The sequence below is a fragment of the Gymnoscopelus microlampas genome, assembly GCF_963454915.1.
Source record: "Gymnoscopelus microlampas genome assembly, chromosome: 21".
NCBI lineage: Eukaryota > Metazoa > Chordata > Actinopteri > Myctophiformes > Myctophidae > Gymnoscopelus > Gymnoscopelus microlampas.
Genome location: NC_139958.1, coordinates 2,965,271 through 2,982,614, shown reverse-complemented (window position 1 = coordinate 2,982,614; position 17,344 = coordinate 2,965,271). Strand labels below are relative to the sequence as shown.

Genomic DNA, 17,344 nt, shown 5'->3' with positions numbered 1-17,344 from the left:
CAATGAAAAATCTCTGGCATAAAACTGCAAAAAAATCAGAAATAATTCATGGAGTGAATCTTTTCACTTAGCCTCAGAATAATTTTAACCACTTAGCTTTTGCTATTCAAAAATAGCAGATCTACAAGCTCATAGCGCGGCACCGAGTGCCGCGCTATGAGCTTGTAGATCTGCTATTTTTGAAAAATCTTGAAAATGTGTATTAAGTATTAAGTATTTGAATATATAAATGTTTCAAAGAGAACATTTTTAACTCAAATCTTTGCTTCTGGGGGTCCCTGGCACAAAACATTTTCAGATGGGGGTCCGCGGTCAAATGTATATCAATTTAGGGGTCCCTGGCATGAAAAAGGTTGAAAACCACTGACCTAGATGACTTAGGCAATCATGAGTAAAAAAACAAATTTAGCCTAAATCATGTTTATCTGCCTTTATTTATATCTGTCTAACTCTACTCTCATAACACTGATGATTCATCCTGCCTTATTGCCTGTGTCCTCAGCCTATCAGAATGCTTGTTAAAATAAAAAAAAATATCTCGGACCAAGTCAAAAAGTTGGCTTAAAAGCACTTTCTGCCCAAGTCATTTTGTATTGTAACAAGCGTTCTGATTGGCTGATGACACATAGGCAATAAGGCACAGTGGCCACAGTTACATGGACCATCATGTATTCATTCAGAATTAATTCATTCCGAATGAACTCATTCTGAATAGAGGAATCTGATCCACTCACCTGTTTACATGGGACCTGAATAAAAGTATTCCTCGTTTACATGACCAAAGCATTCATTCAGAATATAACTTTTGACATGCGCAAAGTTGTTCCCGCCTACGCCCGGGCATGGACCAGGGGCCACTACCCGGAGCAGAGCTTCCCCTGGTGGGCATGGGAGGAGGCAATAGCCCCCTTGTGCCTCCGCGGCGGAGGTCTATCGGTCGTAGGCAGGCCCGGAAGCAACGCACCAGGCAGCGTTGTATGCGGTGCAAGCCTGTGTTCCTTTGTCATCGCCGTTTTAATGCAAAAGTAGCAGATCTACAAGTTCAGACCAGTTTCTTTTTTTGTATTGGTACCAGACACGGTAAAACGTAGGCTAGCCTATAGTATTTGTCACATTTCTCATGTAGGTACCGTACGATGATGTCATCGCGCATTCGCACATGGTCATTATAATAATAAATGTAGAGAGAGAGAGAGAGAGAGAGAGAGAGAGCGCGCAACACTACAGTCTATGATCAATGCGTTTCTGCGTTTACGTGTGGATAGGGATTTTAGAAAAAAATCTTTGTCATGTGGCCAGGGATTCCTTTTAAAAACTGAGGACTAAAATACCTGTTTAGAAAAAGATCCATATATAAGTGTAGCCTAGGCCAGCAATCCTCGGAGCGTCCGTTCTCCTGGACAAGTCTGGGCTTAACCACGTCCGTTCTCCTGGACAAGTCTGGGCTTAACCATTACAGGCTTATTAAATGACGCTATTAGAATCATTAATTTTATCCCGCAGGAGCGAGCGCTTCTCAGCACCAACCGTGGCCGAATTAGAGATTTGATAGGTCATTTTTGGACAATTCTGACAGCCCTACTAAGCACGGACATGCGCAAAGGAATGCATGTATTCCAAACAGACAGGAGCGTTTGGAATAAAGGGCGCGTTCGAAAATACAGCACTGAGCGCACTGGCCAATACAAACTAATAGGCGAGTGTGCTCCGGTGCGTGATTTCCGAACGCACCCAAAGTGTTTACATGGTCAATTCCGATTGATTTAACCCGATTCAAACGGTCTATACCACCCCTCCTATTCCGAATGAAAATGCATTCGGGTCAGACTGGAATGGAATATTCTATTCCAATTGGGGTGTTTACATGAGCAAATCTATTCGGAATGAATTCATCCATTCATTCATTCCGAATAGAAGTGTATTCATTCCGAATACAACTGTCCATGTAACAGCAGCCAATGAAGCAGCAGTGTTAGGAGAGTAGTAGTAGTAGAGCTGGGCACAAATGTCAATTAGTCCATGAGCCAGAGCCCCAAAATTGAGCAATGATTATCGAAAGAGTGGGCAAAACCAAACCTATATTAAATTGTTCATAGGGTCAACACGAGTAAATAAATATATGATAACCTTTCCACAGGAGTAGCTATTCCATGGTTATCACACATTTTGTTATTTTCCCCATACGTACATGACAGGTGAAAAAATTACAACATTTTAAAAAGAGTTATCATAATGAAACTTCCTGAGTTGATTACTTACATGAAGACAACGATTTATCGTATTACAAGTTTTCTGAAATCGTATATTTAAATATGCAAATTAGGCATTAGAAAAATATGCCTACATTTGCATACCTTTCCTGAATCAACATTGGAACATTGGACAAAGCCAGAGTCAACATACTTATTTCATTTTGTTAAGATGTTGGAGTCAAAGGTTTTTAACGATGGAATATAAGATTTGAGCTTGTAGATGATCTGCTATTCTTGAATAGCCAAAGTATAGAAATGACGGTTATAGCTAAAATATAAAATGAGAGATGAGATTTAGACTCTCAGACCCTCAGAGAAGATTTTGTCCACAATTCCATGTTGTATTGATGTTGGTTCCATAGAAGAGATAACAGGCAAACGTTGATCAAAATAACAATTCTTCTACATTATTTTAATTGTGTAGACTTCTTATAAATTAAGTAATGCAGATGTTTTACAATAATTTAACTCTTGAGAGTAAAATTTAATTTTACACTCATTTTTAAATTCATTTTACGCTCTCAAGAGTTATAGATCTACGGTAATCAGGGTCCGTTTGGTTACCAACTCCATCACTTAGCTGTGGACCACCTGGAATCCCTTCGAGAACCACTGTCCTAAATCAGTGGTTCTTAATCTTTTTCATGTCAAGGACCCCCACAATGATATGTATTCGGCCGCGGACCCCCATCTCAAATATTTTCATCCAGGGACGCCCCCTTCCCCAGAAGCAAAGATTTGAGTTACAAATGTTGGCTTAAAAATATATAAATTCAAAGATTTGCACACATTTTCACGTTTTTTCCAACCGAGTGCCGTGCTATGAACTTGTATATCTGCTATTTTTGAATAGCCAAAGTGTAAAAAGTGATTGTGATGCTATATTAACACATTTTGCTGGGGACCCCCTGGAACCCCCCCAAGGACCCCAGGGGGTCCCCGGGGACCACTGGTTGAGAACCACTGTCCTAAATCAACCATCTTTTGTCGTTATTCATCACAGGAGGGGTTGAGGAGGAGGAGGGGCTGGACACTAAAGAGCAGACGGGTGAGGCTGAGCACCCTGAGCAGGCTGACGGGGACGGTAAGGAGGAGGCCCGCGGTGAGGAGGAGGAGGAGGCCCGCGGTGAGGACACGGACACGGCCGACGGCAGCACAGAGACCAGCGGAGCTCCGGACTCGCCGTCCAAGCAGCTTCCAGACCAGATCTCCTTCTTCAGTGGAAACCCCTCGGTGGAGATAGTCCACGGCATCATGCACCTCTACAAGACCAAGTGAGTTAAAGGGATAGTCCACCCCAAAAAAATGTTTTGCCGGTCATCAAATTATTGTCTTAGGAATGAGACAAAAACACACAGAGGATAAATCAGTCACCCCCACACCCATACTGTCCTGACAGAACATTACATTACCTCTGCTCATCCCTGCAACACTGTTCTATGTCGCTGTACACTTTCTTTACAACTAGTGCCACAGCATGGCATTAATTGGTGTTTGTTTCAGTAAAATGACGTCGCTCACAGAGGACGTCAGGCGAAGCGCCATGCTCTGCATCCTCACCGTCCCGGCGACCATGACCTCCCACGACCTCATGAAGCTGGTGGCGCCTTTTAATGACGTCATGGAGCACATGAAGATCATCCGTGACTCCACCCCCAACCAGTACATGGTGCTGATCAAGTTCAGCACCCAGGTAAGAGTCTGAACACAACCAGCGATGGACTGTTTTATGTATCTGTTAAGGGCTGTCCACACCAAGAATGATAACTATAGCACTAACCATATAATGATTAGAGTTCTCCACGGGCCTGAAAATTAAAGCCCGGCTCTAACTCGCGAGTGAGAGAGAGAATGGAGTCAACGGACGTTATAATAGTTTTCTAAATGGAAACATCACAATCATGTTCAGTTGTTCATAAAACATCATGCTACTGTACTTAGTAAGTTCTCTTCTGCGCGAAATAGGTTATAGTACGAAATAGGTATAGTACTAGAATGTTAAATCCCCGTTGTATCTCTCATTCTCTCTCTCTCTCTCTCTCCCTGACGGCGCTGCCGCTGCCCGTGCAATTTATATTTTATCAGCAAAGCAGAGATCTATTCTAGTCTACAAAGTTAAACAAAGTTACAAACCCAAAACGTGTTCTACTGCAGTCGCAGACCTGCTATGTTCGCTGAGCGACAGACGCCACTGACCATGCATATGCACTGTCACCGTGCAGTAGTAGCAGTAGTACAAAACAAATCATCTTCTAGTATGAGAACAAGGCAAGCACAAGCAGACCTTGTATGTTGAACTGTAGCCTACTGTCTTGCGCTTGTATGTAAACTGCTAATAAAGTATTCAGTCAATCAATCAATGCGTTATCTGTCTGTCTCTGTCTGCCATGAATCCGTGCGTCTGCTCTGCTGCGTGCTGCTGCGTGCTGCTTTTTATGGCCCTTTAAAAAAACGATCTACAAGTTAAAAAAGTGTTAGCTCATGATGCATTGTGGACTTCAGTGGGTTTGTAGATTGAATTTTGTGTGCAACACCAGATTGCAATGAAGTATAAATCAGGCGCCCCTCAGCCTCACTCACTCTCAGTCTGACAGACTTTATGCTGCGCGAGCAGCGCGACGTGTGCTGTTCTCTCTCTCTCTCTCCAAAAGTTTTACATCCCAAATTCCCAATCCAGTCACTGTCAGTGCAGCACAACACAACACACTGACAGCACTGCTGTTCATTATTAATGAATAAATACACAAAGACAGATTGACAGAACAGAATCATTATTATTAAAAAAATTAATTAAAAAAAAGCCAGCAGCAACGCTAACCCAAGAGCCCGGCCCGGCCCTACCAATTAGCATATATTTCAGCCTGGCTCGGCCCGAACCTGTCGGGTCGGGTCGGGTACCCTCGGGTTCGGGCAGAATTTGAGAACTCTAATAATGATGTGAGCATCCGTCCACACTGATGAACCATAACGTTTTGTAAACACGTTGGAACGCCACTCCCTCTAAATTCCATTCAAATGGACTTGGATGGGCTGTCAAGTGTTTTTTTCTATCATTCATCAAATCAGCCCTAAAACTGATCCCTGTGATGTTGTTGTTCACTGTCTATTTTATTTCTCTTACACAAATCCAGTATTTTCTTCTCTTTTTTAATTGTATTTTTTACAATACTGTGTTTTCTCTTATCCTCTTTTCAATTCAGTAGCAAATAACAAACTTTTTTTAATCAATTCTCTTACAAAGATCCTGTAATTTCTTCTCTTTTCATTTAACGCGCCCTCTGCTGTTTGCATCGCGTCACATTTTCTGAGGCAGTGGCAGGCAGGCAGGCAGGCAGCCCCCCTTAATGTTTTGCTCTCTCTCTTGTCTCTGTGTTGTTGACCAGGCGGATGCAGACAGCTTCTACACGGCATGCAACGGCCGCCAGTTCAACTCCATAGAGGAAGCCGTGTGCCAAGTAGTTTATGTGGAGAGGGCTGAAGTCATCAAGTCTGAGCAGGTAATAAAATCAAAAATAATTGATTAGAAATTGATGATTTCAAAATAAGCTCCTCATTGACTTACATTGTACACTGAAAGAGTTCTCAAATCCTAACAGTTTTTCCCCAAAAAACTGTTAGGATTTAGAAGACATTTGTAGAATCCCCCAGGAGCAAAGATTTGAGTAAAACATGTTCACTTTAAAAAACATGGATTAAAAATGTGCAAAAAATGTCACGATAAAAAAAATGAGAAAAATAGCAGATATACGAGCTTGTAGATCTGCTATTTTTGAATATCCCTAAGTATAAAATGATGGTTATAGGTAAAAAACAAATCTAAAATGACACAGTATGTGTTCCCGAATTGAATGGGTTAATCCATGAATGAGTGTGTTTTTCTTTTGTGGAGCCTGTCGTATTGTTAAGCATGTGGTTCTCTCTGCCCCCCCCCCCCCCCCCCCCCCCCGGCGGTCCCACAGGGAGCCAGTCTGCCGGTGATGCAGCTGACGGAGCTTCCTAAGTGCACCGTGTGCCTGGAGAGGATGGATGAGTCTGTGAACGGTGTTCTCACCACCCTGTGCAACCACAGCTTCCACAGCCAGTGTCTGCAGCGCTGGGAGGACGCCTCGTCAGTACCACACACCCCCCCCCCCCATACACATAACACACACCCATAAACACACACCCATAAACACACACCCATACCCATAACACACACCCATACATGTAACACACACCCATAAACACACACCCATACCCATAACACACACTAGTGTTGATTTAGTCCACTAAAACTATGACGAAAAATGTTGGTCGACTACCTTTTTTTCACTGACGAAAACTAAACATAAACTAAGCTATGATGACTTAAACTGAGACTAAATATATTGACAATTTCGTCAGCAAATAAAAACTAGACTAAAATGTTAGTGAGGGACCTAGTGGAGAAGAGATCCAGTAGAACTAAAAGTCATTTTATATTTGGTTGTGCTCGGGTGTTGTGCTCTGAAAATAGCAGATCTAGTGAGCTTGTAGATCGGCTATTTTCAGAGCATCCAACCAAGTCTAAAATCAGCCGTTACGACGCCATCAAGGCACCGCCAAAATAGATTTTAGTCAACTAAATCAACTGTAGATTTAGTCGACTATAATTGTATGATATTTAGTCGACTAAAACTAGACTAACAGTAAAACATTTCTGATGACTAAAATATGACTAAAACTAAATGGAATTTGCTTCAAAAGTCTGCTGTCAAAATCAACACTAACACCCATACACATAACACACACCCATACACATAATCAGGGTTGTGGGAAAAAATCGATTCGTATTCGAATCGCCATTCTAATGTTGGACATTTCAGAATCGATTCTCTTTTTCTCTTTTTTTATTTTTATTTTTCTTTGGATCTTAGATTTACTTTTGTGTGTTTTACATTATTATCAGTTGTTAAAACCTTTACAATTATAATAGCTATGTAAATGTACTGTGCTTTCATGCCAGCAGACTGGAGTAGATCCTGAAATCCTATGTTTTGAATCGAGAATAGTTTTGAATCGGAAAAAGTCTATTTTGAATCAGGGAAAAAAAAGGTTTTGAATCGAGATTCATAAATCGGGAAAAAACTGAATCGTGACCCCAAGACCCCAAGAACACACACATACACATATCACACACCCATAACAGTACACACATACGCATATACGCAAACAGAGATATATGTCAAATAATGAATCAAACCCCTGATTTAGGAATCTATAAGCGGAATTGGAATTGATCAAATGTCCTATTGATACCCTTCCCTACGACTAGAATCATTATGTATTATGTATGCAGTTTGTTTCTGTGCGTGGGCTGATCATAACACTGGTTCTCAACATTTTTCATTTCAAGGACCCCCAGTTTAATATATATATTAAGCCACAGACCCCCATTTGATAACAATTGATATATATGTAGCTCTCTCAATCATTTAGCTGGGGACCCCCTTGCAGCCCCTCAAGGACCACCAAGAGGTCCCCGGACCCCACGTTTTTGTTGGTGTTTTCTGTTCTGCATGTCATCATTGTGTTCTGTAAAAAGGAGAAATAACATTACATTGCCGTATACGTAACAGCTGTATATACACTACATTGTATACAGCTGCTTTTATTTAGTCAGCTGTGTGTGTTGATGACCGTGTGTGTGTGTGTGTGTGTGTGTTTCAGGTGTCCTGTGTGTAGGTACTGTCAAACACCGGAACCTGTGGAGGAGAACAAGTGCTTTGAGTGTGGAGTGCAGGAGGTAAGGCTAAGGGCAGCTACACGCTGTAGGACACTTAAAGTGGTTGGCGAGTCTTAACTGATCGTTAAGGTTTTCACACTACACGAGTCTATTTCTTGAAATGGGCTGTCATGTATCGTTGTGGTTTTCACACTAGATCAGGGGTCTTCAACGTTTGCAGGCCAAGGACCCCCTAGCTGAGAGAGAGATGAAGCAGGGACCCCCTACTCTATATTGTATAAAATTGTGTTTCAGATTTAACTTTTTTTGTTTACTTGGTCTGCTCTTTTTTCCCCTCTACACCAAACACCTCTTTGACAAAAAACTAGCCGATCTACAAGCTCACAACGCCTCGCAGCGCGAGGCGTTGTGAGCTTGTAGATCTGCTATTTTTTGGTAAAGTTCTCCTCAGAAAAAGGGATGCTAGGGTTCAAGTGGTTAAGGTAAAAAAAAAAGAATCCTATCACACAAAGATTTGGCGGACCCCCTGTAGTAACTCTAAGGACCCCCTAGGGGTCCCGGACCCCCTGTTGAAGACCCCTGCACTATAAAATTGATCGCCGATAAGGGATCACACGCTGCAGGATATTTCACAGGACTCTGTTCAACAGCAGCAGGATCCCGCGGTACCCGCAGGTTCCAAACGCAAATCTTGCGGGCGTGGGTGGTATTTAAATGGGCCATTTGCGGTGTGGAAAAGGCCCAGCAAAATCCCGCACCGTGCTCCAAGATACGAATACTATTAACGCTCGGGACGGGAAGGCATCGCAGAACGCTATTATCGTGGCCCGATCCTCTCGCTGAGCCTTTCACACACAGCGGGCAAAACCTCGGCAATCAAAGCCTGATCTGCATCAGATCGGGCTGATTGGTGACTCAAATTATTATTACTAGACCATACCCGGTCGACGCATCCGTGGGGGGATATGCGCACATGATCTGGCAACCCGGGAGGCAGTTCGTCCCATAGCTGGGCAGCCCCGTAACCATGGCGACAGTGTTTGACACAAAAAACGCTAATAAGAAGCTGAGATTTGATGAAATTGAAAAACGGGCTTCACAGTTGCGTTCAGATGGTAATGGTCAATGGCTGTGTGCAAAATCAGAGCAATTGGTCCAGCCACTGAGGAGAACCGGGTAGTGACACCACTACAGAGGTTACTAGAATTATAGTAGGATTATTCCAAAACTTTGGATTCAGTTCTAAAAGGAGCTGGCTAAACACACTGTGTTGTCTCTTTTTTTTCTTATTTTATTTTTGCGGATGGGGGGGCAAAAGTAATATCCTCCTAGAATTTGACAAACCTCTGTGACCGACCGTCGTGTCAGCAAAACTGTGTGCCCCGGTTCTCCTCACTGGCTGGAGCAATTGATCTGAATTTGCACACGGCCTTTGACCATTACGGTCTGAACGCAACTACGGAGCCCGTTTCTCAATTTCATCAAATCTCAGCTGTTTGTTTGCGTTTTAAAAAAACAACGGAAGATCAAACTGCGCATGCGTCGAATCCACACACCCACCCTGTTACAGTGTTGAGGCCGCCTGCCGCGTCCGCGCGCGCACACACACACACACACACACACACACACACACACACCGTGCTTAAACTTAAAGGACTTTCACTTATGCACGTGTACACAGAAAACGTTCTTACGGATGTGTGTGTGTGTGCGTGTGTGTGTGTCTGTGTGTGTGTGTGTGTGTGTGTGTGTGAGGCGACGGGACGTGCAATAACCCCACATTTGCAACTACTTTCGCCTGCACACTGGGTATGGTCTAGTGCAGGTGTCTACAACGTTTTCAGGCCAAGGACCCCCTAGCTGCAAGAGAGATGAAGCAGGGACCCCCCCCACTAAATACTGTGTAAAATCATGTTGCAGAATAAACTTTTGTCATACATTTCATAGATAATTGGATTCATGTTAATGTGTCTTTTAAGATGGTCAACCTTTAAACCCTCAATATTTAGTCAACTTGGCTGTTGGCTCTGTACTTGGTCTGGTCTTTTTCCCTCTACACCGACTCTCAGAAAACGCTGCGAGGCGTTGTGAGCTTGTAGATCAGCTATTTTCAGCTAGTGGTCCCCGCCACACAAAGATTTGGCGGACCCCCTGTAGTAGCTCTGAGGACCGCCTAGGGGTCCCGGACCCCCTGTTGAAGACCCCTGGTCTAGTGTAATATAATAAACAAAAAATGGTCCCCGACAGCATAATCGGAGCAAATTATTTTATTTTGTTCAAATTATTTCATTTTTTTCCTTCTGTTTACTGAAGAGCTTTACTAAAGACACAGGGAAGACTTCCTGTTACTGAACAAACACTCTAGTTGCAGTGATTCATCTATACTTTTACAAAAAAAATATATCACTTCCACCCACTTCTAATACCGCCCCCATACCTTTCTTCTTCTTCTTCTATCGGTCAGAACCTGTGGATCTGTTTGATCTGCGGCCACATCGGCTGCGGTCGCTACGTCAGTCGCCACGCCTACAAGCACTTTGAGGAGACCCAGCATACGTACGCCATGCAGCTCACCAACCACCGCGTCTGGGACTACGCAGGAGGTTTGTAAATCACCTCATCCTTCAGTCAACGCCTGGTCACTTCCTCCCCAACAGGCTGTAATGCAGGTTATCTGTGTGTTGCATGCGTTTTGCAAGAGAAACGGGCGACCAGGTCTATGAAAACAACTAGGGGAAAAGTTTGACTTTACAAAAATAAAATAGCAGATCTACAAGCTCACAACGTGTGACACATAGCAACATGTTGAGAACTTCTAGATCTGCTATTTTCAAAAAAAGATTGGGTGAAACTTTTTTGACAACACAAATCTTGTATGGGGGGTCCCTGGCTTATTCCTAAACTTGACCTAAACCAAACATTATCCTAACCTTAACCTCAGTAAAACTATGTCTAAACCTAACCTTATTCCTAACCTTAACCTCAGTAAAACTATGTCTAAACCTAACCTTATTCCTAACCTTAACCTCAGTAAAACTATGCCTAAACCTAACCTTATTCCTAACCTTAACCTCAGTAAAACTATGCCTAAACCTAACCTTATTCCTAACCTTAACCTCAGTAAAACTATGTCTAAACCTAACCTTATTCCTATCCTTAACCTCAGTAAAACTATGCCTAAACCTAACCTTATTCCTAACCTTAACCTCAGTAAAAATATGTCTAAAACTAACCTTATTCCTATCCTTAACCTCAGTAAAACTATGTCTAAACCTAACCTTATTCCTAACCTTAACCTCAGTAAAACTATGTCTAAACCTAACCTTATTCCTAACCTTAACCTCAGTAAAACTATGTCTAAACCTAACCTTATTCCTAAACGTAACCTCAGTAAAACTAATACAAGAATACACAAACCGCTGTGGGGGTGAGCGGTCCGCGAAAAACATGGGGGCGAGTGTGTTTTGGGGGCGAGCGTTACGGTTAGCGATATTGTAGTTCTGCCTGTGAAACCTGGGTAGTAACACTGACCATGTGATGATGGGAATTCTTCTTCTATATTCCAGATAACTACGTCCATCGCCTGGTGGCCAGCAAGACGGATGGAAAGATGGTTCAGTATGAGTGTGAAGGAGACACATGCCACGATGAGAAGATAGACGCTCTGCAGTTAGAGGTGAGCTTTTCTTTGAGAAGATAGACTCTCTGCAGTTAGAGGTGAGCTTTCCTTTGAGAAGATAGACTCACTGCAGTTAGAGGTGAGCTTTCCTTTGAGAAGATAGACTCACTGCAGTTATAGTCAGGTTCACTATGTAAAACAATATACTTTCGTTCAAAATTTGTGGAGATTAGCAAAACTATACATTTTTTTTATCTTCAGAACATGGGGAATCCAAAAATCAATGTTTGCATTTGCACAGACACCTGCATGTCCGCCATATTGGACGTTCAAAATGGCCGCCATAAAATATATCATTTGTGCTACCTTGGCTTCTAGACGACATAGACAGTTAATTAAATATGCTAATCCTACGTTTTCTGGGCCAAGGAATCCAATAGAGACCTAAAGGATAGTGCACAGGGACTTGCAGCAGCGCCCCCTAGGGGATGGCCATGGAAATGCAGGTTGACTATGTTAGAAAATATACTTTTGTTACGAATTTTTGATTAGCAAAACTATAACACTTTTGGAATCTTCAGAGCATGGGGAATCCAAAAATCCTTGTTTGCATTTGCACATATACCTGCATGGCCGCCATATTGCATGTTCAATATGGACCACATAAAATATATACAACCATATACAACCAACCTTAATTAAATATGTTTTCCAGGTCAAGGAGTCCAATACAGACCTCAATGTAGTTCTCAGGATTATAGAAAAGCAAGAAAACAAATGTAAATGTAAAACATAGTGTTTATAGGTGTGTAGTATCAACACATTATTGACTTTACAGGTTTACAGGTGTAAGGAAATGGGTGGAAAAACCCTTTGTTTCTGTTGTTTTCAAAGAGAAGAAAAGAAAAGAAGAGGGGGGGGGGGGTCAGGGAGAGCAAGGAGATCTAACAGTAATAGAACACATGTCAAGGATATAAAGTGGCGTAAACCAACAGATACAGTATGTACATGAGGTTAGACATAAGGCGAAAGGGCCTACTCTGTGTGGAGTTTGCATGTTCTCCCGTGTCTCATAGGGTAGTTAATACCCTCACAAAAACATGTAGTAATCCTGGTCACTATACTGCCTCCCCCTGGTCAGCCGGGGCGCCTGATGGAGGGGAAGGGAACTGGTGGGAATAACGTGTTCCTTCCACGCGCTACGTCCAACCAGGGAAACTCCCCCCTGTCAGGTGACAAGAAGGTCAGTTGGCTCTCATGCATTGAAGGAGGCATGAGCTCGGCCTTGGCCTCCCTAGGCTGGTGGGGGGAGTGTAGTGCCCAGGATCACTTAGCTAATTGGCACCGGGTGAAAAAGGGGTTACAGAATCGAGCGATAAAAATTAGGGGAAAAAAAGCCACAAGGTGCAAGGTGGTGACACTTTGGTAGGTCTACATTAGCAGCAGGTATGATATTAGACATTAAGGTGCAAAAACAGTATGAACGATTGAACTATATACATACAATATCTACTAGATCTATCATTCAGGAATATTCTTTTACAGCTCGTCATCACTGTCTGGGGTGTCATTTTCAGCATTACAGACAGTCCGTGTCGTTTTCGCAGTCACTTCCACACAAACAAAGTTCTGTGCAAGCAAAGTTGTGTCCCCTGCATGACCTTCTCTGGGTTGTCCAATGGGTTTTGCACTGACATCTGACCACTAACAGAAACTAACAGAGGAAGGCGACCTAACACAGGAGGTGAATGATGCATTGAACAACTTTGTATGATGTACTGCCCAAGGGGCATCCATATAACAAACATGCCTGACCTAAGGTGGTATCTGTTTTGCAAACATCTGGCATAAAGCAGCAAGTTGCCTCCTACCGTTGGTGCCCTTGAGGAGAACATTGAACGTGTGCATGATCAAAGTAGGGTGTGGTGCCAAGCCACTGTGACGTGGCAGAGTCTTTTTGACCCACTCAAACATGGAGCCATGGTGAGATACTACCTACTACCACAAAGGTTCCTCCTGCACCACAGGCCATTGTAGAGTTGGTCAGATGTCAGTGCAAAACCCATTGTACAACCCAGAGATGTTCATGCAGGAGACACAACTTGCACAGAACTTTGTTTGGAAGTGACTGCGAAAACGACGCAGACTGTAATGCTGAAAATTACCCTCCTAACAGTGATGAAGGGCCGTAAAAGAATGATAGATGATATTATTGTATATAGTTCAATCTTATAACTTGTCAATACTGTTTTTGCAAGTTAATGTGTAATCTCATGTACATACTGTATCTGTTGGTTTATGCCATTTGTATATCCTTGACATGTTTTCTATTACTGATAGATTGTTCTCCTTGCTCTCCCCGCCCTATTCTTTTCTTTTCTTCTCTTTGAAAACAACAGAAACAATGGAGTTTTTCACCCATTTCTTTACATCTGTAAACCTGTGGTGTAATAAAGTCAATGATGTGTTGATATTACACAAATATAAAGACTATATTTTCCATTTACATTTGTTTTCTTGCTTTTATATAATAACTACATTGAGGTCTTTATTGGACTCCTTGACCTGGAAACATATTTAACTAAGGTTGGTTGTCTAGAATCCAAGATAGCACAAATTAGGCTATATATTTTAGGTCGTCCATATTGAACAATATGGTGGGCCATGCAGGTATCTGTGCAAATGCAAACAAGGATTTTTGGATTCCTCATGCTCTGAAGATTCCAAAAGTGTATATTTTTCTAATCTAAACTTTTTAACGAAAATATATTTTTTAACATAGTAAACCTGAATTTCACTGGCCATCCCCTAGGTGGCGCTACTGCAAGTCCCTGTGCACAATCCTTTAGGTCTCTATTGGATTCCTTGACCCAGAAAACATTGGATTAGCATATTTAATTAACTTTCTATGTTGTTTAGAAGCCAAGATATCACAAATTATGTATTTTATGGTGGCCATTTTGAACGTCCAATATGGCGGACATGCAGGTGTCTGTGCAAATGCAAACATAGATTTTTGGATTCCCCATGTTCTGAAGATAAAAATAAAGTATTGTTTTGCTAATCTCCACAAATTTTGAACAAAAACACATAGTGAACCTGACTATTAGAGGTGAGAACCACTGATATTATAGCAAATATGTTTTTTCCAAAAACTGTTAGGATTTAGAAGACATTTGTAGAATCACCGAGAAGCAAAGATTTGAGTTACAAATGTTCGCTTTAAATATATATATATCCAAAGATTTGCACACATTTTTCACGATTTTTAAAAAAAATAGCAGAAAATGAGCCCAAAGAAATCTAAAAATGACACACAGATGCGTTCCAGGTCTTAAAGGGTTAATGACGTCACACGCGCACGGCACGCGCACACCGCACATTTTATTTATCCATAAAGTAGGAAACATGTTTGAATAAGAAATGTTTTTTAGCTTAGTTTTAGTTTTTTTAAACTAATACAAATTCAAGGAACGCCATGAATTATATGAGCTGAAACTAAACGTTAAAAATGTACCGGCCACATGCCGTCCTACTCCATGTGGCCCCCAAAATGGGGGGGTCTTGAAATGAAAACAATGCATGATACTCAACTCAACTCCACTCTACTGACTTTATTTTCCACTGACATGTAGTCCGTTACTAGCTAATCATTTCACATCTACAACAGCTAATTTTAAGAGCAAGACCACTTTGGTAGAGGTCTTGGTTGTGTAGTTACCTTGCCATGAGAAGATCTGGATCCAGTCTGGGGTTTCTTCCTAATAAAAATAGTAAAATTGGTAGTAAAATCAGCAGGAAGTTGACAGTATCTCTTCAGCTCACTTGGAACCTCAAAGGAGGTGATGCCAAAAAAACAAACTACCAGGTGCTTTGGCCTCATAGACAACACAGAGAGTGGAGTGTGGGTTTCACCCGGTTCCATGCAGTTAGAAATGAGCTTTAACTAAAGGGTGTTCTCTTTGTCTGCAGTATTCCTACCTGCTGACGAGTCAACTGGAGTCCCAACGGATCTACTGGGAGAACAAGATAGTTCATCTGGAGAAGGACACTGCAGAGGAGGTATGAGACATGATGGCATGTGGCCCGTTCACTACTTTCACTAGTCTTTATTCAGAGACTCCAGCTAAAGCAAAGATGCTCATTTTATAGCGAAACGTCTGAGATGACCACTTCATATGAACCCTTAACTCATTAAAAACCGGGAACACATCTGTGTAACCACTCCAAACACATAATTTTGGGGGTCCTTGACATGGAAAAGTTGGAGCACCACTGATATAGCGACACACTGTTTACATTACATACATTTTTAGATATGTATTTGGCCGCAGACCCCCATCTCAAAATGATTTGCTCCAGGGACCCCCCCAGAAGCAAAGATTTGAGTTACAAATGTTTGCCTTAAAAATATATATATTCAAAGATTTTCACACATGTTCACGTTTTTTTTTCAAAAATAGCAGATCTACAAGCTCATATCGCGGCACTCGGTGCCGCGATATGAGCTTGTAGATCTGCTATTTTTGAATAGCCCAAAGAAATCTAATTCCGTTCCCAGATTGAATGTCTTAATAAGCACCACAGGCACTCGTATATAACTCATAAACTAGTCTGCTACATGAATGCCATGTGCTTAAATGACAACACGGCGTATTTACATCACATCCTGTGTACTGGAAATAACACTGTAATTTAACCTCTTAAATCCGGGAACGCATCTGTGTCACTTTAGATTTCTTTGGCTATTCATAAATAGCACATCTACATTACAAGCTCATATCTGCGGCAGTGAAAATGTGTGCAAATCTTAGTTTGAATATATATGTTTTTTAACTAAAATCTTTGCTTCTTCATATTTTGAGATGGGGGTCCGTGGCCAAATACATATAATGTTGGAGGTCCTTGACATGAAAAAGGTTGAGAACCACTGATACTATAGCAACGTGAGTTTTTTCAAAAAACTGTTAGGATTTAGAAGACATTTGTAGAATCCCCCAGAAGCAAAGATTTGAGTTAAAAATGTCACGATTTTTCAAAAATAGCAGATCTACAAGCTCATAACGTGGCACTCGGTGCCGCGTTATGAGCTTGTAGATCTGCTATTTTTGAATAGCCAAAGAAATCTAAAAATGACACGGATGCGTTCCCGGGTCTTAAAACAGTTAATAACTGGTCCTATACTCTGAAATCACAATATGTTGTTGTTGTTCATGTTGTGTATTATATCTCTGTTATGTTTGTAGATTACTAACATGAAGGCTAAGTTTAAGGAGACTCTGGAACGCTGTGATAACCTGGAGCGACGGCTGGGAGAGCTGAGCAAAGACAAACAGGGCATGGACAAGAAGTAAGTTCTCCTGCTGTCACACAGACTGTACAGTGGTGCCAGGGGTTATATATATAAAGCAGTGCTTTATATATAACCGGACCCCCAAATTGACACTTATTAGCCCACGAAACCCCATTTGAAAAGATATGCCATAGGAACCCCCATAAGAGAAGATCTTTACGGATCTAGCAGTGATTCTCACACCATTTTAATTTCAAGGACCCCCCCATTTTGACATGCATTTAGGCTACGGACCCCCTTTCAATGGCATTTCTATCTCTGGGACCCCAATTCATATATTGTAAAATCAATTTTAATTTAACTCAGAGTGTACAAATGGAACCAAATGGACCCGTTAGAGTCCATTTGGTTCCATTTGTACACTCTTATTTCTGTTGTATGTAAAGCTCTTTGTGAGACCTCTCTGTGAAAAGTGC

The 17,344-nt window shown here is 41.8% G+C and overlaps 2 protein-coding genes across 3 annotated transcripts in view; both read left to right on the top strand.

The window, feature by feature from the left end:
* Window positions 1-17,344, top strand: part of LOC311037333 (uncharacterized protein) — a gene marked incomplete at both ends in the record, with an annotated part of 559,758 nt that overhangs the window by 79,063 nt on the left and 463,351 nt on the right. The gene's annotated exons all lie outside the window — the stretch shown is intronic.
* LOC311037060 (BRCA1-associated protein-like) overlaps window positions 1-17,344 on the top strand; it is a 32,173-nt gene that overhangs the window by 6,622 nt on the left and 8,207 nt on the right. For both annotated transcript variants that reach the window (XM_084046125.1, XM_084046124.1), the window contains exons 4-12: window positions 3,256-3,526; window positions 3,756-3,945; window positions 5,636-5,749; window positions 6,212-6,360; window positions 7,941-8,016; window positions 10,421-10,559; window positions 11,523-11,632; window positions 15,548-15,637; window positions 16,822-16,925. In XM_084046125.1, the coding sequence (XP_083902251.1) occupies window positions 3,256-3,526; window positions 3,756-3,945; window positions 5,636-5,749; window positions 6,212-6,360; window positions 7,941-8,016; window positions 10,421-10,559; window positions 11,523-11,632; window positions 15,548-15,637; window positions 16,822-16,925 (1,243 nt within the window). The remainder of the gene's footprint in view (window positions 1-3,255; window positions 3,527-3,755; window positions 3,946-5,635; window positions 5,750-6,211; window positions 6,361-7,940; window positions 8,017-10,420; window positions 10,560-11,522; window positions 11,633-15,547; window positions 15,638-16,821; window positions 16,926-17,344) is intronic.